This window comes from Myiozetetes cayanensis, unplaced genomic scaffold, assembly GCF_022539395.1.
Source record: "Myiozetetes cayanensis isolate MyiCay16 unplaced genomic scaffold, myiCay2020 scf4, whole genome shotgun sequence".
Lineage (NCBI taxonomy): Eukaryota > Metazoa > Chordata > Aves > Passeriformes > Tyrannidae > Myiozetetes > Myiozetetes cayanensis.
In genome coordinates, this window is record NW_026087631.1 from 7,597,041 (window position 1) to 7,621,979 (window position 24,939).

At 40.2% G+C, this 24,939-nt stretch overlaps 1 protein-coding gene across 1 annotated transcript in view; it reads right to left on the reverse strand.

Annotated features, from left to right (window-relative positions):
• Nucleotides 1-1,061: 1,061 nt before the first annotated feature.
• SHB (SH2 domain containing adaptor protein B) overlaps nucleotides 1,062-24,939 on the reverse strand; it is a 56,762-nt gene continuing 32,884 nt past the window's right edge. The window contains exons 3-6 of the mRNA XM_050329132.1: nucleotides 23,691-23,906; nucleotides 16,530-16,701; nucleotides 12,055-12,174; nucleotides 1,062-3,958 (exon numbers count right to left, since the gene is read on the reverse strand). Of these exons, the coding sequence (XP_050185089.1) occupies nucleotides 3,775-3,958; nucleotides 12,055-12,174; nucleotides 16,530-16,701; nucleotides 23,691-23,906 (692 nt within the window). The 3' untranslated portion in view covers nucleotides 1,062-3,774. The remainder of the gene's footprint in view (nucleotides 3,959-12,054; nucleotides 12,175-16,529; nucleotides 16,702-23,690; nucleotides 23,907-24,939) is intronic.

Consider the following 24,939-nt stretch of genomic DNA (forward strand, 5'->3'; position numbering starts at 1 on the left):
ACTCATCCCCCACTTTTAATTTCTTTCACCTCTTGCTCAGACCAGGAGTGCAGAGTGGTCTGTTTCATTTCTGTTTTGTTTTCCCTCCTCTGCAGGGAGACAGTGCAGCAGTGTGTTAGGTGAGGGGTTTTTGATTTTTTTTTTTTTTTTTTTAATTTTAACAAGTGTTAAATAAACACTTGTTCTGCTCAGGCACCACTTTAGGTACAACCTAAGGGCAGCATGAATAACTTAGAGCAGTAGAGGACCGAATACACCAGAGTACAGCTTAGCATGTAGTAGAGATAAAATGGAATCAGAGCCTGGATAAAAGATGGCATTAGCAGACTCCAACAACAATGCCACACAGTGTTTATGTTGCCACCTTGAGCCATGACACCACGATGAAGTGCAAAGCTCTTTGGAATGCTGAGAAGAATCACACAAGTGTGTCATTCTCCAAGTTTTGCTCAGAACATTGGTTAAGGACATGTTCTTTGAGAAGCTGAAAATGTGCGGTTTGTACCTTTGCACGTAAGACAGCCCTGTGCTTTGCATCCTGTCTCTAAAGACTTAATCTCAGAGTAAGAGAATAATATGTTATCAAATACAGAAACCATGGTGATGACTGTACTTCCAGAAACCTGAATGGTTTTTCCAATTATGGAAGGAGTTGTGAAATGTGATCTTGGCTACTAGAGCTCTCCTACCCATCATATAGATGTTCACAACTCATCAAAATAGAAGCCTAATTAACACCTCTGTTAAAAGTCTGCAAAAAGTGACTCACCAGTGTTATGCTGTGAGCAGCAATAAATGGATTCCTTGGACACCACCAGCGATGTCATTCACACATGCACCCATGTCAGCCCTTGTAAAGGTGCACATTATCAAGAGAATTAGTCAGGGCAGAACCGAGACATATGATTTTCCAGACTCCAAAGCAGATTATAACCTAATGATTACTTTCACGACACAGTTAAGACACACAAACAAAAGTTGTTCTGAAAGGACGCTTCAGTTATTAGCTGTTCACGGCAATCTGAGTACACAAGGACAATCAGAGGAAGAAAAGGGAGAGGTTTATATTTTTTTTAAAATAAACTTTTAATGTGCTATATAGGCATCATTGCTACAAAATCTTCCACCTAAATGCAATACCACACACTGTTACCACACTGCATTTTCACTGTACATTAAAAAATCTGGGAAGAATATTCCTTCACTGGAAAAATATCATACAATCACTTAAATAAACAAAGACAACATTACAGTGCAAACAAAATCCTGGTTTTATTTATTCTGCAATTACTGAGTACTTTCTAAAAGTCTTTTAGAAAAATAATAAAAAACCTTCCCATGGACAACCAATACTTTTGAGATGATTTCCTCTTGCTGAACCAAGAACCTTGATCTGATCCTTGAAGCTGTAATAAGCTGTATACACATTTGTATGAAGCAATGGATCCCAACCCAAAATTTGCAGACAGCAATAAAATGGCACCTGCTGGCTTCATTTGACTTTTGATCAGACCCCTGACGAGACAGGTCTGATGCAATAGTTATCCCCATGAATTAAAGACAAAGTGCTTAAGGAAGCCAGGCAAGGCCTTGGTTAACAATGCTGTTGGTTTCTACTTGTAACTGCTGTTAGACAGAGTAGGGGCATACTCTTTTTTCCTTTAAAGAAGAAGAAAAGCAGACCATGGAACAGAAACAATGCCAGATTCAACATGCAAAAGAAGAAATATGACATGTTTCTGCCCCAAAGGCGTGATAGTGTTGCTAGAGCCCACAAAGGCAAAGACTCAGAGCAAATGGCACCTGACTCCTAATCTGTGTGAGCTCTGCCCCCTTCATAAACTCCTACTCTGAGAGAATATGCTAACTTAAAAGTGCCTGTATGCTCCTGTCAAGTGGGCGATGTTAAGACAATAAAGAGTTCTGCAAAGACTTTAGAGAAATAAAACAAGCATGTAAGTGAGTACATGAAAAAGGGGGTGTTTGGTTTCACTTGGAGAAGACTGTTGTCTCTTTGTTCTCCATTGTGTCGCCCTTCTCTTGGAAAAACAGAAAACCTATTCCAATGCAGCTTCAGATTCTGGGTGAGACAGGGACAGTTTGACCCACTACCGTTGCTGCACATAATGACACTGGGCTCTTCCCATATGTGTGATCCACTCCTGTTCAATCTGCATTGGATGTCACATAAAGAATAAGGCAGGCTTAAAAGGAAACAGAACATTTAGCACCGGTGATATTATCTGGGTCATCCTTGAGATTCTTATCAGATTAGACAATACAATGAAGCACTACTTTTACAGGCAGTAAGTGGTTATTCCATTACAATTTTCGGATTTCACTTCTTTCTAAGCATACATAAAAAAATAGTAGTAGCTAAGAAAGCTGAATTAAATAGCACACAATTTCACAGTCCTACTGCAGTCTGTAAAATACATAACCTGCATATAACCAGTTTGCTACTATAACAGCTGATGGGTTAATGCACGACATTCTAGACATATGTGGGAGATGGCACAACATGAGGACTATAAGGCTATTAATTCCCCAGTTCCAACTTGTGCACAATTATAATTTTTCACTTTTCTCATTGAATGAGTACACAGAGCACGTAGAAAATATGTCTCAAGTGGATGGGCAACAAGCTGGCAGGACTAAGACACAGAGCAGCTTCTACAGTACTTCTGGCTCGCAGTGACTGAAACACAGCAGGAGACTTCTGCTCATGGTGAAAAAGAACACTAGCCAGAAGGTATGTGTCAAAGGGGCTGTGTTTTAAGAATGGCTTGGTAGACCAGAAAAACAAATTCTGCTCTGCTACGTATCACAGTTCTCACAGCTGCAAAAGCCATCTCGTGGAAAGGCAGTGTGACAAACACGTTAGTCTGCTATGTCAGTAGGACACCTCTTTGATCCAGATGAATGAGCAAGTGAAGATTTTGCCTACTAAAGCTTTATAAAAGCCTTTGACCACCCTCATGCAAAAATACTAACCCACATATCAAATTGACTTATCCTAACTACTTAAAACATTATGATGTAACTGCCCCAAACAGAATTAGCTGCCTGTACCTATGAATGAAACTTGCAAATGAGGACAGTAAACATTAAGAGATTATTGTACCAAGAAGGATAAAAATATATAACTACTGTTTAATTACATCCCCTATTCATAAGTAATTGACCATGATTCACTCTCACAAAATTACTTTAAGATTGTGTGTCTATTAGGAGTTCAACATTTGACTACCCCAAGAAACTGCACTAAAAAATCCCAAACCCATCAATCTAAGTGACCAGAGCCAGAGACTTGTCTGCTAAGCAGCTCCTTCTCAGGTCCATCAAGAACACGCTAGGATCCCTCAGAGTAAGGTTACTCTTTCTCATGGGGAAGTTTCTCAGGGTAGCAAGAGAATAGAAGTTGTTGTTTTTTTACTGCTGAGAAGAACTTGTTGGTTCTTCTCAAAACATGATGAAACAACTTTTGTTGGGAAGCACTTTCATTCACATAGAAGGTCTGGGAAGGTTATCTGCTCTCCTTGCACTAAAATAAGTTTTCTTTCTCTTATGTAGCAACACAGTTCTAGAGGCATGCTTCAGCACAAGAGTATCATATACACAGTCCCATATACAACTCGGCAGAGAGCCCACATTCACAAGACTAAACGCTGCCACTCTCTCTCATAGACTCAAACTCTGAATTCTGGCAATGAATTCAGTGCAACCCATCTTACCTCTCACCTCCCATCCACAGGAAGGGGTGAGACAAGGTTATTAGAGTGTCCGCACAGCTACAGGGTAAAGCAAGGACAAGTGTTCTGCTCCTTTGATAGGCAGCTTTTTTGTGGTGTAGTAGTGGATGACTTCAGGAACACTGTCAAAGGGAGGGCTGTTCTGGCCCAGGATGTATTTCTCTTTGGTTTTCATCAGTTTCATATGCATAAAACCTTGACTGCTCCTGCAAGGAAAGCAAAGTGTTAGTTCATGCTTGTGCATAGGGAAGCAGCACCATGACAGGCTCTCCTCATGATGTAGGGGGATTTAGGAGAACAAAATGCAAGCTGGTTGACAGGCCAAGACAGTGGCCAAGACTGACAGAGTGCCTGCTAGCTCCAAATCCCCATGGACAGTCCAACACAAAGGCAGGCTAATGTAGTATTTTGTTCTCAGCACCTATGCTGCCTGGATCCAAGTGCAAGGCTGTCTCATCCTGGAATTGATTTGGATGTGTGCCAGAAGACAATCCCTTTCCTCACCCATGCCCCACCCCCCTCCCAGCCCCATCAATGCTTTCCTGTGAACACTTACTTTCACTATAGATAATCATTACTTCTGGACCCAAATACATCACTGGTGTTGGCCTGTCAGAGGCTTGAGGGTCCCACCATGGAAACAAACTGGCCAAGAGCCTCACTCACCTGAGGCAAGACCTGTCCTGTCCTATCCTATAGAGGATCTTACCCATCCCACCCTGGCAGTAAGTGCCCAGAACATGTCTCTGTGCATAATCTGGTGGCTTCAGCTGGGAAAACTTCCCCAGATAAGCAGAATGCTGCACTGTTCTGAGCACAGGTTGTATCCTGCAATCTTTCTGCAGGCAGAAACCGTAGTGTGACTTCCACAGCAGAAGCAATCAATTCCTGGATAGCCAGCCTGCCTGCACAGTGCACTGTAACTCTGAGGGAAGGCTCATGATTACACAGGCAAGAGAGGCAACTGCCCCGCCTGCTCCTGCCAATGCAACCATCCAACACAATGGCACTCTGATTGCTAGAACCCACCCTGCTGTACAGTACAGTAGGTGGTAAAGCTGACCTAACTCTTCCCAGAAGTGGCCCTTCAGTGTCTGCTGCCTTCAGCACAACACACAGGCTACTTCTGGAGTGCAGAGTTTAGCCAGGACAACACAAGAGCAAAGAGCAGCTCGTGCACTGCAAAATGTTAACGGAGGCCCAGAGAGTTTTTACAGCTTGCTTGATGTCCCCCAATCCCTAACTTTCTCGCTCCAAGCCATTGTTTCTTCCAGGTGTGTCCAGGGGCAAAGGCAACAGAGTTAAAACTGGAGTAGGTCTATGTCAGCAAAACCCCCACAGTTTAAGATGACACAGAAAGCTACAAGAGGAAAACAAAGCATGCCCTGTTAAAAATAGCTTATCTAAAATCTGCCATTTTCTAGTTAGCAGGTGCAGCATTCCCTCTGGAAATGCCTGTAGCATAACCAAGCTTGTATCTTTCAGACGTATTCAACAATTCTCTGATGAAGTGAACCTTCCTAGGGGGTAGAAAACACAGCAGGCACTGTAATTATAGCTCTACATCCTTAAAATCTTGCTTTAAATATCAATTTCTTAGTGGAAAAATATATCCCTCAAGTCATAATTGCTCTCTAAATTATTTCCCTTAAATCAGAGTGACTTATCTTTAAATACTTATTATGACGACAGAGGTATTGTTTTCTTTCTCAAGTTCCCTACAACATGCTTTAAAAGTGTGGAGATAAATCAGTGGAATTGCAGGTGCATGCTAAGTTTAGAAGTATAGCAAGAACTAGAGAACAAAAATGCACTTTAGTGCAGAAAATGCAAAGACACTTTCTGCCTCTTTTAAAACAGGAAGACAATGCATCTAATGTAAACAAACTGCTACAGGCCATCTATTCATGACAGATAGCTATTGCTTCTCTAAGAGTATCCCACAGTATATGATGCCTGTGACTACCAAAATTACACAAATGAAAAAAAAGCACCTCTGGTATATCATGACAGATCAGCCTTTTGGAAGACCACACTGATTGTGAAGAGGAGTAAAACAGAATGTAACATTTGTCTCATTTAGCCATTGAAAGCTGACTGCCTAAGACTAACAAAGTTCAACATTTTATTTGCACACAGCTTTTCTCTTAAAGCCAACTGCTAACCAGGATCTCTGTGAAATATCCCAGATGATTCAACTACCAACTGGCCATGTGCAGATGAAAAACTGTGAAGTTGTCTTCACCCAGTTATTCAGTCACCTTCATTCTCATCTCCTCTGATTATTCAGTGATGTCTCTAACAGCTCTCAGTCAAGCACTAGCTCACATTTTCTTTTAAAGACAGTATGTTGGTAAACTGTGAGAAAATGGATGGCCACCTAACCTAGCATTTTGATTGCTGAGAAACAGTTATTTCCCACCTACAAAGTCTCATGTCCTACCTGCTTTGTATCTTCCCCACTTCAGCAAATGTGCTGTTTTGTCAGCTTTTACAGTTAGAGCAGATTAAAACCTAGAGTTTCCTTTTGTAGGTCTTAGTAGTATTTTGTGTCAAATATTTTCCTACTTCACTCCCTTTCTGCCTTCTTTTAGCTTCCAAAATTTACATTGTGAATCTGCTATCTACCTTCCTTGTTCCAAGCGAACTGATCCGTCACAAGCTGCAAGTAGAAATATCAAACCAGACAATTCTTATTTTCTAGAATGAAGAACAAATTAAGTTGGAAGAAAGTCAGCTTAGCACCTTGAAACCATGTCCTTGAATTAAACACTTCCAACTGTGTAAGATTTGAAAAAACTGTTCACATCTACACTAAGGATTCTTCTGTGCTGTTTCCCCTTCTCTATTTGTCCTTGTGTCACAGACTCCCCTGTTCTGGTATGCCTGGACTCAGAGAATCAGTGCCTTTAGTAACTTGCAGGGCAGAAAACATCTACACTTGATTAACAGTACTATTGCTACTAGAGCAGTAATTAGGATTAAAGGGACACTGCAAGAAAGGAACCTGGAAGTCATACTGCCCCCTCTTCCTCTCTTCCAAACTCTTTTGATTTAAGCTCTGATTTTAGTATGCAAAGAGATTACTAAAATTTCAGGTAGCAATGGGGGAAAAAGCCTCATGGTTTAACTGGTTGTAAATCAGTTTCTGCTTGGGTCTTGAAGCACTGTTGGAGTCTACCTGAACAAGTGCCTGACAGTGAGAAGTCCTGGTTTTGGAATGCTGATTTCTCAGTTCTTTCAACAGCAATACCTATTAGAACCTGCCAGGCCCAAGGTTTTCAAAGAAGAGAACCTAAATGGCAATCCCAAATTCACATATGTGAACACCAATGAAATGCAGTACCTTGAAGAGATGACAGAGACACGTTTTGCAAGAGAAGGTGCTGCGACCTGACTTAAGACATGATATTGCTGCTACGTGAATTCTGACTGTCAGTGTGCTTTCTCAAATGTTGCAACTTTTAGTTCAATTGAGGGAAAACGTTGATAAAAGACTGTCACTGCTCTTCCTTTCTGCTTTATTCTCTCTCTCCTTTTTCTTTCTGCAATCATTCCCAAGAGTTTCAAATACAGAAGAAGAGAATTGCTAGTTGCTAATCCCTGTACCAAGTTGCTTTGGAACTCTCAAGCACAGATGTTTACACTAACACAATACTTGATATATGACTAATAGTCACACCTTGTTTAAAATGTTTGGCAACAGAACCATAAAACCAACTGACTTTGAATTACAACTTTCCCACACATTTTCCTTCAGTTTTCAAAACCCTGTAAGGATGGGAAAGGAATTGTGCAGACAGCTAAACAGACTGTGGGGTTTTTTTGATCTTATGTCTGAAGTGTGATAAAAGAACATTAAATAAATATTAATTAGATATTAAACCTAGTATTTTTTTCCAGAAAATGTTAATAGCTTTGAAACATCATTTATGTTCACAGTCACAAAGTTTGGCTTGCCTTCTGAACACTATTTTTGCTGAAGGAAGTGCTGTTTTGTCAGAACAGATTTTCTGCATTCATTTTGATGAAATGTCACTTGAACGAGGAAAAAGAAGCAACAGCTTTGCAGTAACATCAGAAAAAAAAACATTCTAGCAATGTAGGAAATACATATTGTGTTGTTTCTCCATTCTGAAATGCTTTTACAATTCATGATTTTAATTTATATCACATGCTGTCACTTTGAACAAAACCTATAATGTTTCATGTCAATCAACAGCAACAAAGAAATAACTTAAAAACCTCCTCTGAAAAATACAAGTCACTTTTTTCCCCCAGATGAAAAGAACTTTGAAAAATCCTTTACTGGAGGCATTCAGAGGCTGGCCTGTCTACTGCCTTTTCTGTTTCAGCTCTGCTTTTTCAAGCACAGAATACACAATGCCATCATTCTACATCTGGCAGACACTGTCTCCATGGCAAAATAAACAGTGCCTCTTCCCCTACAGGCAAGTGCTGGTAGTGTTCATTTGCACCCAAGATGTGAAGATCACTTTACTGAGCCCAGGCTCCATTCCACCTGCTGCTTTGAAGGCAGTGAGGATGTTTAGTTTGTTGGCACTTCACAGAACTGACAGAATCCTTGCTGTCCACTAACAGCCTCCTGGCTATTACCTATCAGTACTATTTAGGCTGACAGCAGACTAGTAACACTAGTCACTTTTAAATATTTTAAATATTAATATTTATTAATATTAATATATTAATATATTAATACTTTAAAATATTTTTATTCAATCACTGATTCAGAGAGGCATCAAAAATCCCACCACCTCTTTAACAATTATACTGACAGGAAGAAACTTGTCATTTTTACAATATCACAAGAGTTACTCACAAGAACATACTGTGTGTTTTAAATCAACTCAAAGGCACAAGTCCAGCATTCATCCAAAACCCAGAACTACCCAAAGTGTATGTACTCAACTTTGGAAAACAGGACCACTTCCACAGATCATTTTGACAAAAAAATCCTTTGCTTGCTGTTCCCTTTGCTATTCAGGGAAACCACATGCCTGCTTATGAGTCCACAGGATGACGATGTCACTGATACCATCCTCTCTGAATTCAGTTCTGTAATTCCAGGGGCTGTGATTTTGCCAAAAGAATGTGACAGAGCAGAAAGCAATGCCCATTACTATTTTTAATCAGTTTGCACTGGTGAGATAATGGTAATCTAAAATTAATAATAATAATTACATTTCACAAAATTGAAATGCCAGTCGGGAAATTCAATGGTGCAGGATGGTGCACACCACTGCCAAGAGCCTTGGGAAGGGGAAATCCTGACTGAAAGGATTAGCTGATAGAGCCCAGCTGGTCTTCACTGAGCAAGAATGAAACGTTATAACCCTGTCCTGAGGACCTGTTCTATTGTTACATTAGAAAGTCGCCTCAGAGAGCTTGATGTGCAGTGAAGTAATTGCTTAAAACCTAAAACACTTAACTTAGGTAAGAAATAGTTTTCCCTCTTCCCTTTGCACATCTACTTCTAGCTTGATAGTGAAGAACAGGTCTAAGACAAGGAAATCACAACTAGGAGTTCCAGTGGCAGCCAGAAACTGTGATTCCTGGTCACAGAGTTACCAGGAGTAAGGTTCTCCAGTTTTTACCAAGCCTTGTGCAATTAAAACTGGGTTTAAGAAAAGAGTGGGTGGGTGTGAATGAGCCAAACATCTCCAACTCTGAAGAAAGACAGAGAAGAGGAAAGACAGGAAACAATGCAGCGATGCAGGGCCGACGGAGGAGGTACAAGGGAATATATGGCCACCCCTCAAGGTCTTGGGATCATTTTGTTCTGGGAAGGTAGATCATACTCTTTTCCTCTTCTGCTGTGGAGAATTTAAACAATACTGACAAGGAGGCTCAGCTCTCTCACAGTCCACAGAAGGATACTTTCAGCTTCAAACACTTGCCATCAACAATAATAATTACTTGTTTCTGACATGAGCAACACATGAATGTGTACATCAAAAATACCTTCTTTGATGCCTGCAGAGATAGCCAATCCACATGCAATGAAATGTCCCTGGGTAAACTACAGTATCTCAAAATGACAGAGCAACTTAAACTACCTCAATGGTTGTTTTATGTACAGATGCATTTTAATTTGGTAATGAAGCTATTTTGATGCCCATTTCATTATATTTGGAATGATAATTTTTGGAATTTGAATCAGATAAATATCTCACACAGGTTTCCCATGCAAGTTAAACCTGTCTGGGCCTCTCAAAGTCTACAGAACACAGAAAGGTTTCCTGCTATAGGAAAAGTAAGTCTTCAGAGATGTCTCCATTGATCAATACTCAGTTATAGCAAACGAAAATGAGCACGTGCTACCATCTTTTAACTTTTCAAATACAGATAATATTTGGGTAGATTCTCATTGCTGTGTTTTGGGAAACGTAATCTTTTGCTACTAGAGAAATGAAACCCCAAAAACTAGAGTAAAGTGGTTTGAGTGGTTCTTTGGGGGGTTTTGTGGGTGTTCGACTTTTCTGTTTTACTGTTTTGTTTGTTGTTTTGGTGGGGGTTTGCTTTTGCTGTGGGGTTTTTTTGTGGTTTTTTTTTTTTTTTAGAAAAAGCTTGCCACATGAAGCTGCAGAACAGACTTTAAATCACTGTTACTTAATCTCAATACAAAAATCAGGGTGTCATTCTTCCTTTTCTCCTGAAACTGAAATATATGATATCTAACTGAAAAATGCTGACTCACACATGCTGGTGAAGGTCCCTGAGAAGCACAAACACACCTAAGAGGGAATATTGTAGTCCTCTGCAAAGGGACTGCAAGAGGATACTAAGAACTTGATCCCAGCTGTCCAAAATAGCAAAATATAAATTTAACTGTCACCTTTTCCTATGGAAGTTGTGCTTTGGTTGAATAACAAAAATCACTGGGCTGATGCAAGAATTAAGTGAAATACTTAAAAAAAAAAAAAGTCATATTCCAAGTCTTACATGAATTTAAGGGAAAATTTAACCCTACATCCAAAGCATGTGCCATTAATGCTTCAATGTTTGAAAATATCTAGAGGCCAACTGTGTCAGAGAAAAAGCAGATCAAATGATAAAAGAGACACAGGAGCTGAACTGCACTTGTAAAGCAGGTGTGTTCCAGTTCAAGGCAAACCTCTGTATTACAGAGAGATCCCAAAAATAACAGCAAAGGCATAATGATTCAGAAAACAGTTCTACAAAACATATTTTTTTAAAGTCTTAGAAAAGAATCTTAAAACTGGTTTAAAAGATGCACTTCCTCTCAACCCAAAGTGGGGATATGATACCAATCTGAAATTTACTATTTAAACCATCAGACCAAACCAGGGTGGAGTAGATGTGGACCTCTGTTTCTAATGAACCTATGAATGTAAAACAAGATCAGTTTTGGTGCTGTTCATAGAACTCTTCTTGCTACCACCAATATCACCATCATCCCAGCAGTAAAATGTGTCTTCAGACATATAAAGAAACAGTGTAAAAGGCAAACTGGCAGAAGTAGTGCTAGTGAAGAAGGTAAGTAAGTAGGCCTGTGTCCCAGACCAATTTGAAAGGGTAGGTTCCACATCAGCCCCTACCCTGTAAGACAGAAAGAAAGGAAACAGTTCCCTTTAACTTGTACGGTTTATACCAAGGTTAAGGGGCTTCTTTTTCTCCTGCACAGAAAACCTTGAAAATCTTCCTCAACTAGAAACTGAAGTGAGCTTAAGACCCTGTCCAGAGCAGGAGGGTTGAAGTAAATGGTCTTTGAACATCCCTTCCAACCCAACCAACCTGTATTCTATGATATGTTGAACACAGCATCTCTAATGTACCCTGCTCAACCTAAGGTAGGTGAGGCAAACTCAGAGCAGGGCTACGACTGGAACAATGCCCATTTCCTAATTCTGTGGATCTTCCATCCTTGATCCTGTGTTTTTTATTTTCAAGAACTGTAGCAATGCTGTACATCTTTACTCCAGTAAAGCACAAAAACCCAAAAGGAATAAAATCCCCAAATAATACAGTTCCTTATTCAGCCTAAAGCATAAGCAGTAGGAGCATTTCAAATTAGAGCCAGGAAAAAAAAAAATTAATCTGATTTATTTAGTTAAATGGGCACCAAATGAAGACTAACATCCCCAAACTGAAAGGTACTAATTCAAGGACTGTGATTATACATAATGCAGGCTGACAGTTCCAAACTCTGTCCTTGGGAGCTGAACCAGTACAGCAACAAACTGGATAATTTTCTCTTCTTGCACCAGAGATGTTATGGCTTATAAATTATATTTATTATGTTTTACTGACAAGTACTTACTTCAGTGAAAGAGAATAGTCATGCTTGCTTGTTTGACTGTTTCTTACAAGGTAGCTACACTCTTTACATAAACGTAACAGGTTTTCTGCATCTGTCCGACTGATTGCTCCATGATACCATCTGGAAAAAAGCAAAGAGATTAATACACACACAAATATTCCCACTCACAGCGCTTTCACTCTTAATTTCTCTAGGTACGAACAGTCGTTAATATCACATGGATATCTTTAAGATCTAACATACTATGGATAAAGATCATTATCTGGAAGTTATCATTACACCTTGTGGAGGCTGTCGTTCCTGTCAGCTGAAGATAAAAACTTAGATCAGGAGAGCATGCAGCAAGATGTATTTTGTGTTCAGGTTTATGTAAGAAATTCCCATTCAGAGCAACACATTCTATCAAGTGTCTTGTAAGCAGCAGATCCATGATACACACATTTGCTCTATTTCATCCCAGTGACAGATCAGTTTTTAAACTAATGTACAAGATAACAAAAAGAAAACAAAAGCAAAAAAACAAGTAGAAAATCACACATGGAGAATATGAACAGTGGAAAAGATTTTGTAAAATAAATCTTTGAGGAAGGAGAAAAGTGATAAAGTGTGAAAACCTATTACAAGGAGATGTTCTAAACACAGCTGCGGCAGCTCAGAGTGCTTTATGTAAATCCCTGGTGGATCTGTGTAGCCAGTGTGATCAATTCAGAGAAAAAAAAAAGGGAAATCGGCAGAGGAGACGAGTGTCCTTCATTAAACAGATCACTGCAAACAAAGAACTTCCTCAGCACACGCTGCTCTATATCAGCTTTTAAAATCTCACACTCTACTGGTAAGTGCTTCTACCCTTCCCTTAAGTTTCCCAAGCAATGTTGTGTGTCTGGCCCTATACTGAGTCAATCTCATCTCTGAGGGAGATCTCTCCCTTCCTGCAATTGCCAGATACACTCTGAAACATGATGTGACACTACCACGTCTCCCAAAGTACACATCAGAAATGCTCTCTGTCTGCTCTTACCAGGAACTGTTGCTGGCTTTGTGCAAAAACATTTCTTCCATTTGTTCAGCTGCACTGACTCTAAGGCAGATGCTCCAGCTAAAAGGTAAGTGAATAAAGACCAGATGGATCCCTTTGACAGAAGTCATGCTCTTAACTACCTTGTGCTGGTGTCAGCTTCATTTTCAAAGCTAATGAATGTGCTAAAAAAGAGCTGTGGCTCAAAAAAATTCATTGTATGCTTGGTTACAACCAAAATCTGCACTAGAGAGAACTAAAAGGAGGTTATACTATTGTATATTCATGACAAACTAGTAAGGGAGGCCCTGAGTGCTTCATCACTTCATAAATAAAATAGAGACATAGATAGAAATATTTTCAGGCAATGTTCTCCCTATTTCCCTTTAGATACTTACTGCTGAAAGATATTTGTCAACAAGCAATTTAAAGACTAGATTGTCTTGTGAGTGCGAGGGAATAATATTAACACAGGTGTGAATCAGAAAATGGATTTGTGAAAATTTAAAAGCTATTCCTATTAGCTAGAAATATATTTTCTTTCTTTTCTCCCCAAAGGGCCAAATAAAAATATTTTTTAGATTTTTATATTTATATCTCCCTTGCCAAAATTGGGGAGATATCTCAGACTCTGATATTCAGAGGGAAGTATTTCTGCTATTCTTCAGATCTGGTGTTCCCCAGCTGTCAGAGAGGTTCACGGAAAAAGAACACAAGGCTGGTTTGAAGAAGAAAAACCTGTTTTTAAGAGCTGGAAGTAAAAGAGCAAAATATGAAGACAACTGTTGGTGAGAGAAGATCTGACTCATATCTGTTCAGATGGGATGCATGGAAGCTGTTTTGGCTACAGCTGAGAGTAAACAGCAGTATCCAGTAATTGCTTGTGAGTCATATGCCCATGTAAATGGGACGCTCAGATTGCTCCTGTTCCTGCTAGCTAGTGTGATAAACATAGTGCTGTACTGAGCTTTAAGTTCCTGAGTAACTTGCTGTTTCAACTGTATTAGGTCTGTTTGCCCTGGATGTGCTTTTTTGTTGAATGTCAACTTATAGGTGTTTGTGAGAAAAGGTCCTCATCAAAGGTCAATGATGCGACCTTAAAAAAGTGAAATGACAGTTTGTGAGAGACACCAGTGCAAAAGCACAGGACAACCTGCATGTCTCCTAAGATAGCCTGAAAAACACGGGTACACAATGCAAACCTTAAAGCAGAATTCAAAAACAATCACACACTTTGACCTTTATCAAGACCTCCTCCCAAGACTGTAAGTACCCAGATTATGGTTTACATAATGTTCTTTCTGATGTCCCTTACTTTGTCAATGATCAAGTTTCAGTCACCTAGGGGCCACAGCTCCACTGCAGACAGGACAGCAGCATCAATTATACCAGTAAGTATAATCAGTTATTACAACTCATATAATGTACACAACTCTGTTTCTGAGTTGGTCAGAGCAAAACAGGAAACCACCAGATCTTGATTATAAGGCTGGGAGGGATTCACTTTCAATAAGACAATGGAAGCAGCAGAACACACTTTCTTCTTTACGCTGTTATTGAGGAAATAGAACAAATTAATTTGATTCCCCTGGGTCCATGAACTATGAGCTAAGTTCATAGTTACTGATTTCTTAATCACAAGAAACTAAAAATATTTTCTTGACTATCCTAACACACCTTGCTATTTCTGCCTGTTTGGAGAAATTTCCTAACCTATCTATTCCACTTATTAACTTTTGTGCTTCCTTTCCTCTAGACTGTGTACTCCTTTCTACAGAAACAGACTCCATTTCTGTAGAGAAAGATGGAAGGGTTTGATGTGTGCTGTGGAGATGTCTCACAGTACTAAAACTTGAGCAATGTGAATTATTATGAATAATCTATGGCACAATAAATCTAAATTCTTCCACTTTCTGACACATTGTAGTTAACTGTGCGTTCATTTTAGGTTTGGTCCTGCATACTGAACAATCAAAAATAACCTCATGTCACTGACATTTGAAAATTTAAGGAAAAAAAACTAGCTCTGCAGTTTTTCAGTTGTTAATATCAATTGCAGTTATATGTAACTGCAACTATACTGAAAAAAAAAACTACACAACAATATATTTATGAGTCCAAAATTAGTTAACAGATACTCAACTTCCTGCAGTATTATAAATGTATTTGGGGGGCAAGCATGGTGAGCTGGAACTACCCAAGTCTGAGGACCAAATTTACAGTAAAATTTAAAGCCTTTTAATTATTTATTTACCTAACAGTATTTCACAATAATGGTTGCTACTTCCTCTGTTGGAGATAAGCACACAATCTGTCAATGAGCAGGTGGTTCAAAGGCTGAGGTTGATTAGAGGGAACATGACACCATGCAGATGATATTACTCTCTGTTTCAAGCTTAAGCTTCCTAATACTGCCTGTAAAAATAGAATGTCAAAGGAAAAGGAATTCTGGAACTACCTGGTCTCAGATACAATGAGAGGATTCTCTCCTACTGAGGATTTGAAGTGCAAAAGGATTGTTGATCCTCTTAATACCACCAGCTTTCAGGAACAAAGTATTCTCACAAAGCGCACACTCACATCCATGCCAAATTCTGCCCTCCCTCACCTGTACAAATAAATTCTGCATCTAATGTAGAATGATCGTTTCTGGAGTGGGCCTGCCTTCATGGATTCAAGACACAGCTTCCTTCTTTACTGCATGACTCCACTGGCTTTTCAGTGCCCACAAGTATCAGTCTAACCTGGGAAAACTGCTGCACATGAAGATTTTTCTTTGTCTAACAGGAATTCTGACCCCTTCTGTGAGGCAGCACTTTTGGTATGACACAGGACAATGAGTCATTCCAACACACAAGCCATTCTGTCCAAATCATTCAAGGAAGGGTAACAGGCAGGACAGAGGCCACTTTTGGGGATACCAGACATTCACTCCACAGAATTCTCTGAGAGCCTGATTTTGGAGCTGATAAAACTGTCTCTGAACACCACTCTTGAGTTTGACATCAAGGTAGAAATCAGTCTCTTTTCTGAAAGCTCTTATCATTCTGAAAGGTCTTATCATCCTGTCCCTGAAAGAGAATCACAGCTGAAAAGCAAGGCACATCCGATGTATTAGAACATGTTATGAAGCCACAAAAATATGGAATTAAAGTAGCTTTGAAGCAAACTTAGTATTATGTGATATACATTTTTTTTTTGCAAATGCAATATAACCAACATGGTCGAAAGTGAAACACTTGCATATACCTGACAGACAAAATTCCCTGTTCCCAACATGAGTTTCAACATGTCTCCCACAAAAGTTACTTACACATCCTTACACAGGATTAATAAAGAGTAGTTTTCTTGTGAGCACAAGGGATACTGAGGAGGGCAGCTGGACAGCAGGATCTGGGCACTTTCTGCTCCTGTAAGTGGGGAGGCAAAGACCCAGAGAGCAATTACTGTGTTTACTTACATCTGCTTTTCCAGTTGAACAGCTGGATCTATTCTCTCTCCCAGGATCCCACAAAATTCTGGACTGCCATGTTTGATGGGTTTAAAGCCTCCTCCAGGTGCTCTTAATTGCCTGTGCTGGTCATTTGAGGGAGAAGGAGATGCTTGCCGTTTCCCACTTCCATTAAACTGGGCTGCAAGATACACAACAGTTACCTCTCCAGGCAAGGTGAAGAAGGACCAAGAGAGTTGTAGCACTTAGAGAGGTTTCACACCCCACAGAGAACAAACATACACCCACTAGTGTTATGATGTACTGCTTTATCTACAGAGTTATATATATTGTGTAAAGGTGTTTCTTACTATGCAAAGTAGTCCTAAAACTCTCTTTCTTTTCCAGTAACAAAAGACACACTCTTCCAAACCTTGTAATAATAGCTAGTACTTAGCATTTGTTACTTTCATCCCCCAGAGATGATGCTTTTAAACAATTAACAGTAACAAGCTTTCAGTCATCTGCCATAATTCCAGTAACAGACAAGTGAGAACATCAAGAAATCCACCTTGACTCAGTTTATGTGGTATCATCCTAACAGTGACCTGGGTGCAAATCCAGGCAGCTAACACCCATCAGAAATAATGTCAAGCAGCAAGGAATTAACAGTGTATCCACTTATACAACACTGGCACAAAGCTTTTGTCTTTAAACACTATGAAACAAAGAGATGAAAACAGAGAACAGCATTTGCTAGTTTCTCTCACTAACTATACTATTCCAAGAAAATCAGTATGACTTATTTTGCAAAGCTGTAATTTATTAGAGCACTGCAACATCTCTAGCAAAGCACATAATGATGTATCCTCATTCTACACTTACAGATTCCACATATCTGTAATTTAAAAATAATTAAAGGATAGAATGTTGACAGAAAGACTGAAAGAAGCTACCTTCACCACATTCCCAACTCTCATTGCCTTCTATGGTTTGCTGCTTCATCAAAAATTAAACATTCCCACCCAGCAGATGACTTTATTTCAAGGTCATCTAGTGGGCACCAGGCAGAAAAAGCTTCACTGTATGAGGAGGTAAACATCACAATGTGCACCAGCACAGTCAGCTCCTCTGTGAGCTTCAACAGCAATATGAGAAAAAACACTGCAAGGAAAACTGAAAGGACCCCCTACAAAGTTATACATCTTAACTCATTTAGAACTGAGCTTAATATAACACACAGACAATTAGTCATGTGGCTGGTAATACTTAGTGTTTTAGAACAATCTACATAGCAGGAAGACAGCTGTAATGTTCAAATTCAAAAAGATAACACAGAAACATGTTGGACATGGAAAGTGTTTTGGAGCTTTTTTTTTATTTTATATATATATATGCTTTCTTCGTGGGACTTAGGACAATTCCAAATTTATCCTCTATTCAGACAGAGTAGGCACAAATTTTTGCCAAAACTGGGCAATTGCATTCAATCACGTTCTTAGGTATGCGTGGCAGTAATACACTGGTTCTTTCTTAAAATATAAACTCAGATTTAACCTCATTACTGGGTAATGAAAGCTAATTAGCATAAGAAGAAGAAACATTGCATGTATATACTTGCCCATGACACGTATGAACAGTACTATTATTTCAACTGTAAGAAAAACAGTGTAATCAGGAGACTCTCTGAAAACTTAATGTCAGCTTCTGACCAAGTAGAACAAACATGAAACTCAGTTCTGACTACGAACAGTAGTATTTTTTCAACACAGAATCACAGACCAGCTTGGATTGGATGTGACATTAAAGACTATCTAGTTCCATCCCCCTCATGGCAGGAAGATGTCACCTTAGGCTGTGATTCCACCCACTAGACCAGGTTGCTCAGAATCCCATCCAGCCTGGCCTTGAACACTTCTGGGGGTGAGGCACACACAGCTTCTCTGGGCAACCTGTTCCAGTGCCTCACCACCCTCTCAGTGAAGAATTTCTTCCTAACATCTAATCTAAATCTCTCCTCTTCTAGTTTGAAACCATTTCCTCTTGTTCTATCTGCCTGTGTAAAAAGTAACTAACATGATAGTTAAAGGTAGGATCTATTCTCCAAAAATAGCAAAAGGTTAAATTTCAGATATTTTTGAATGTTTTGGGTTTTTTTTTTCTGTCTGAAAAGCTAAGACATGTCTCTGGACTCCTGTCCTTTTTTTTTTTTTTTTCCCCGTGAATTAATTTGTCAGGAAGAAGCAGTCTTGAAGGGATAACCAGGCAGATCAAGCTGACAAGCATGATGTCGTTATCAGGTCTGAGTTTTGGCTGCCATAAATCCCCTCTTAAAAGCTACTGTATATAGAATTGAGGTTCAAGAAGCCTAATTCCATGGAACTGGCAGTGTAGTTTTTCATTGCTAGAGTAATTCTGTTTATCACAGCCATTACAGTTAGAGAATACCTGCATATCTGACACTTCCTTGCTCTCTGTGTGGCTTCTCTTTCACTGCCCTGTGTCTGGTGCCATACCCCAGGGGTAGTGGCATGCCAGAACTCCCTTGCTTCAAGCCCATCAGCTTTAGTAGCCAGCAGAGGAAACCAAGTCTGGCATTTACAGATTCTCCTTCCAGAAGTCCACGATCAGTGTTGGAAACTAGAAACTACTACCAAATAGCATAGGCCCATATATTTTTTAAGGCAGATGGGCTTTACAGATGTCACATGCATTTTGTTTACCCAGAGGTTTGCTATTCCCCCCACAGCATCCAAGAAGGCCAGGTTTCCCATAAACTTAAATGGACACCAGTGTCAGCCTGACATTTCCGAATGGGCTCTTAGGTGCCCAAGTTACCGCCTATCTAGCCCATGGGGTCTCCCTGGTGTTAGTTATCTCCTTTTCCAGCCAGACTTGTGCACCTGAAAGCTACTTTGTTCCTGTTACTTTGCCAACCTCAACTCTTCTGGGCAAACCAGTCTGCCCAGCTCAGCAGGAGTTCTAACAAGACCTGCCCACTTCCCAGAAGAGCCATCAAAAACACATCTTAGCTTCAGCTGTACAGCCTCCAGTAAAACAAAATTAAACCTGTTTCTGAGGGAACGCAGGCTGCAGACAGTCAAAATGCCGCATTCCAGCCCTGCTACACAGAAACACAACTTTCAGCACTTCAGAAGTCCCTGGGCTACATGTGGCTTGCTCCATCTACAGTGTCAGCATGACACCAGCACCGTGCTTAGGAGTCAAGGCACAGATATACTCCCCTCAACCTGAGCAGATTTCATAGCTTGTGCACACTTTCATTCTACTTTTCAGCTACAGGTTGGAGATAAATAGGTTTTAGCTATGCTTCAGCAGTAAATCCTGAAATCATGGCAGAGGAACAAATGTTTTCCTTAAAAGACTTGCATGAGTAATTAACTTCATGATAAGTCTAGTGTTGCTTGCCACTTTGGTTTGTTTCTGAGATCCATCACCCGACAAATCAAAAACATGTGATGCACAAGTCTGTCTGTACTTCACATCACAAATATCTGCTTTTCCCTTCAGATGAACTTCTCAAAATTGAAATTTTTTAGCAGAGGGTACCTTTAGGACCTCCACAACTCCAACTAGTTAGGGGGATGGTAGTTGTGAGCCTGTAAAGCGAGACTTGCCCACCACCAGAATTCATAATACCACTTGAACCAACATTGTGCTTTTCAGAGAAATCCACCTCAACTAAGCACTAAAAAAAAGCCCCACCTGGTCTAGGCAAATTAGCTAGCTACATTATAGAACCACAGAATAAATCAGAAGAGCACTTCATACATCTCAGCAGTAGGTCAATACTTCTCCATTGAAAACTTTCCACTATTTCAAACTCAGAAGTTGGACCTTCTCTTTCCTTATTTTAGACATCTATAACTTGAGATATCTATAACATCAGACACCAGATGAAACAGCAGCTTGAAACTATGCTTGCAGTCAATTCTTGCACACTCCATTGTAGCAAATAACCAGGTACTTAAAATAAACTAAGTTATAATGAATGGCCGATGCAATCAAAGAAATCTAATTAATCTCAAAAATTATTTGCTCTTTTTATTTTAAATAAAAATGCTACATGCTGAACCAATAAGGAATCCAACCATATCATGATATTTTAGTCTATTACTTTTGTAAAGCAGTATTTTGTTCCATGTGCTCTCATAACAGTTGACTACATAATGCTTAGAAGAATATTTACACATAGACCAATCATAAAATCTCATATTGGATTGACCATTAATTTAGTTACATGTACACAAACTGAAAAGTAAATATACAAAAAATTCACAAAACTAAGATTTTTTTAAAAAAACAACTAAAAACCCCCTATTTAAGAATTTACCTGTTGAAGACCAAAAAAGTGGGCATGAAGGTGAATACAGAGCTTAAGACTTAAGCTCCGAATGAATTAAAAATTATCCATTTCATATAATATGAACAACACATGAAGAATAATGGCTAAGATTTGCATATGCACACGTAAGACTATTTAAGAAAATAATTTCTAAAACTAATAATCCCATTTCTGTGGCTGCTGTATTACTAAGTGAAAAATCTGTGAAGTGTGATCTTACTGGAGATAAGACACGTACTGGTCCCACAGCTTGTATCTCAAGTGTTGTTAAGGCATGAAGTTGCTGGGTTTTGAAAGAAAAATTACTTCTAGGTAGGACACAATCACTGTTTTTGTGTGGGAAGCTCAGAGTCACTCACTCTCCCGTCAGGATACGGAGGCTGCATGTATGCTCTAGGCAAAGACAGTACTGTTGTCATCACAGGGACACATGAAAAGGCACAGAAACATCTACTGAATGCCACAGCATGAACCCAAAGCACAGGGCTTTACACGCACACCAGACTGGTATTCAGCATCTGCAAGACAGCCACTGTGGCACTGGAAACCTGGTGATCTCTGCTGATTAGCCTATCTTGATATACAACAGATATCCCAAATTACAGCCAGGATCTCACAGCCAGGAAGTCTCCCAGCACAAGCCCTGCAAGCGTTTTAATTGGTCCAGCAAATGGGATGAGTCAGCTTAGGCAAGCCTAAACCAAAGCCTGTTTCCACCAGGCAGACCTCAGGAGCAGAACTGCAAGCCACATGAGCAGGTTAGACTATTGTGCTGGAGTTCATGCTCTTTAGAGAAAGAGACTACTTTACCTGTACAGCATCCAGCAAAATGGGATGCTGCTTTAGATCCAGGTTCAAAAGATGTATTAGCATATGCTTAATGAGAAAGTCACTGAGCCTGTAACTCCACAAGATTATTATCAGCTCACATGCCAGAGCAGACCATGTTGTTAGGAAGCATAAATCAGTTTTCTTTGACCTCTTCTATTCCACAGGAGCTCAACAAGAGCAAAGGGGATGCTGAGCAAGAGGTTTCTTTTTAAGCAGTTTGTTCAGGTTCATCTGTGTGTCTTTTGTTCCCACCCACATTTCTACTACAGGCATCAACTTGGCTTGGAAACAAATCAACCACAACCTAGAAATGTAGGACAAAATGAGGAAGAGAGGCAGAATCACTCTCACAACAATAGGCCATTGCTCTACCCCGTTGTGCTAGAAGAGAAACATAATTCTGCCAACCATATCCACCTACCTATTAGGGAATCAGGTCAGAAACATCCAAGAAGGATACTGTCACAACAGGCTCTGTTTACAGAACGCTAGCCCTGTATAGCTGTGGAGGGAAGTCACTTTCCACTTCTGTAATACAGCAACATTTTGGCACACAGAATTGCAAAATCACAGATAATTCAGGTGGCAGAGTCTGCTATGTGATCAGATCAGGTTGGTTATCCAATCACTGCTTCACACAGAATGAAAAAATCTGAAGATGGAGATTGCAAGAGCTCCTTGGACAATTGGTTCCAATGTTTAACTGTTCTTGCAGAGAAAAATATTTCCTGTATTGAGTCAGAACCTCTCCTGATTCATCTTATGTCTCATCTTCCCATCACACACCTGTGAAGAAACTGGCTCCATCTTCTTGAGGATCTCCTCACAGGCATTGGAAAGTTCCCATTATGTCTCACCCAAAGTTTTCTCTTCTTCAGGCCAAACAGGCCCAGTTATCTCAGCATCTCCTCACATATGCTGTCATGTGCCGCAGTTTCTTGTCATTTTGGTTGCTCTCTGCTGACAACAACATTTACCAACATCCTTCTAGTCTCAGAACACTGGTCACAGCATTACACACTGTCCAAGAAGTGTGAATTAAAGAGGAACAGTTACTTGGCTTGATCGACTGGCTTGCTTCTGTTCACTTCAAGCCTTCACCACTGGTGAGGAGTACACATTTAGCCCACTTTCCCTCAGAACTTCTTAATCACCTTTTAGCAAAGCCTTATTCCAGCAAATCAGCCAGTTCTAGGTCCACATCACTGCGAGGGGTTAGTCTGTCCCAGATGCAAGTCTTTCCGTTTGTTCTGGTTGGATTTTGTAAGTTTGCTGTCAGCCTATTTCTGCAACCTGCTCAGGTCCCTCTGAATGGCAGCTCTGTACACGCACACCTTCCCCCTCCCTTGGCCATTATTCCAAACTTCATAAGGGGCATTTCCTCTTTCTGCTCTGGGTTACTGATAAGTATGCTAAACAGGAAGGGTTCCAGAACATATCCTCTGAGGAATCACACTTGTAACCAGACTCCAGGAAGAGTATGAATCACCAAGCACTGCCCTTTGAGGTCAATGACCCTAATCAGTTTTCACAAATCTATTCCCTCACAGAGCCTGATCTCTTTTCTTCCCTCCTCATCCCCAACACTATCATCACACTGTCCCTTTGAGAATTGCTCCACAATTTCAGGACCTTGGAAGGCAATTTCCTTATCACAGTCACTGAACAATAAACACTATCTACATCACATCCATTAAAATGGGGGTAGGGACAAGGAGTGAGAGAATCAAAAGTTTTTGTAACACAAACCAAGTGCTAAGATGATGGAAAACAAGTTAGTTGAAGCACCAAAGTGCAACGTTCTATATTTGTGTAGCAGGTAAAGACTTGAGAGTACCCACACCTGTTTTTCAGACACATCTTCACACACAAACATATACACACACACATATGTCAGAAAGAGCTTGCAAAAAGTCCTTGATTCCTCCCAAAGGCAAGTATATATGCTGTACGTGTGGGGGAGAATTTTGTAGCCGGGATCTAGGAAATCCTACCTGCCAAAGCTGGGATGGTGACTTTGTTCCACTCCCACGGCTGATCATACTCATCTGCAGGCCTGTCGTCATCCTGTGGCAATTTGCTTTCTCGTAAACGGTGACTCACCACACTTTCAGAATCAGATTCCACACCGCTGCCTTCTGGTTCATAGGGCGTGTCATAGAGCTGCATGTTTTTCTGCTGGGACTTCATGCCTTCCTGCTGTTGAAACTCTGTTGGCAAGAAGGAAAATTGCATCAGAATCACTACTAACTATGTCTTATCATTATAGTCTATAATTTTAGAGCACTCAATTTCCACCCATTTCTTAACAGCCACATAATTATAGAGATGACAAGCTTGTACAAGACTTCTTAGTTCTACCTCTACATTGGTAACTGGCTGGAAGCAAAAGTTTCCTCCAGCTAACAACCACAGCACAGTTTCATGCTTCCAACAACATTTCCCAGCTTGTCCAGAGCAAGACTGCAGGAAGCACACAAACCCTGTCAGCCTGTATAAAGCACACTTAGAGGCAACTGTACATAAATTCCCAAGAACACTGAAGTTTGCGTAAAGAGATTGTTCTGAAGTGCAAATTGAGGCTAAAAAGATCATAAAAAAATAAATCTCACAGTATAATTATACATGCTGATAAAAAAAAAAATTGTCTGCATTTATGCCTACAGAGTATCAGCAAAAAATTAACTAGGACTAGAGTAAGGACAACAGGCAAAAGCATTGGTAACTAGTGCTTAGCTAACATTAAGGGGGACTTAACAGCAGCTCTCAGCTGACTGAAAAGCAGTCAGAACCAAACCCTTCTAGGGCAGAGTCAGAAGGTGCAATAAGGAGAAACACACATAAAATGTAGCTCGAGAGTTCCAAGTGGTATGTTGCTGGAACTTTCTTCCCCTGGTGTGTAGTGCAGCCCTAGCAGGGCAGCAGGTCCGTCTGCTGCACTGATACAAAACTGGGTGGAGTGGGTGACAGGCCCGATGGCTGTGCTGCCATTCCAAGGGACCTGGAGACTCTGGAAAACTGCAGGCTAACAGGCTGGAAAGCTGCTCAGCAGAGAAGGACATCGGTGTCCTGTATGACAGCAGGCTGAACATGAGCCAGCAATGCACCCTCAGGGTAAAGAGGTACAATGCCAACCCTGGGGTACAGTAGGAATTTTGAAAGCAGATCAAGGGATGTGATTCTTCCCCTCTGTTTAGCACTGGTGAGGCCACAGCTGGACTGCTGGGTCCGTTTCTCATGTCC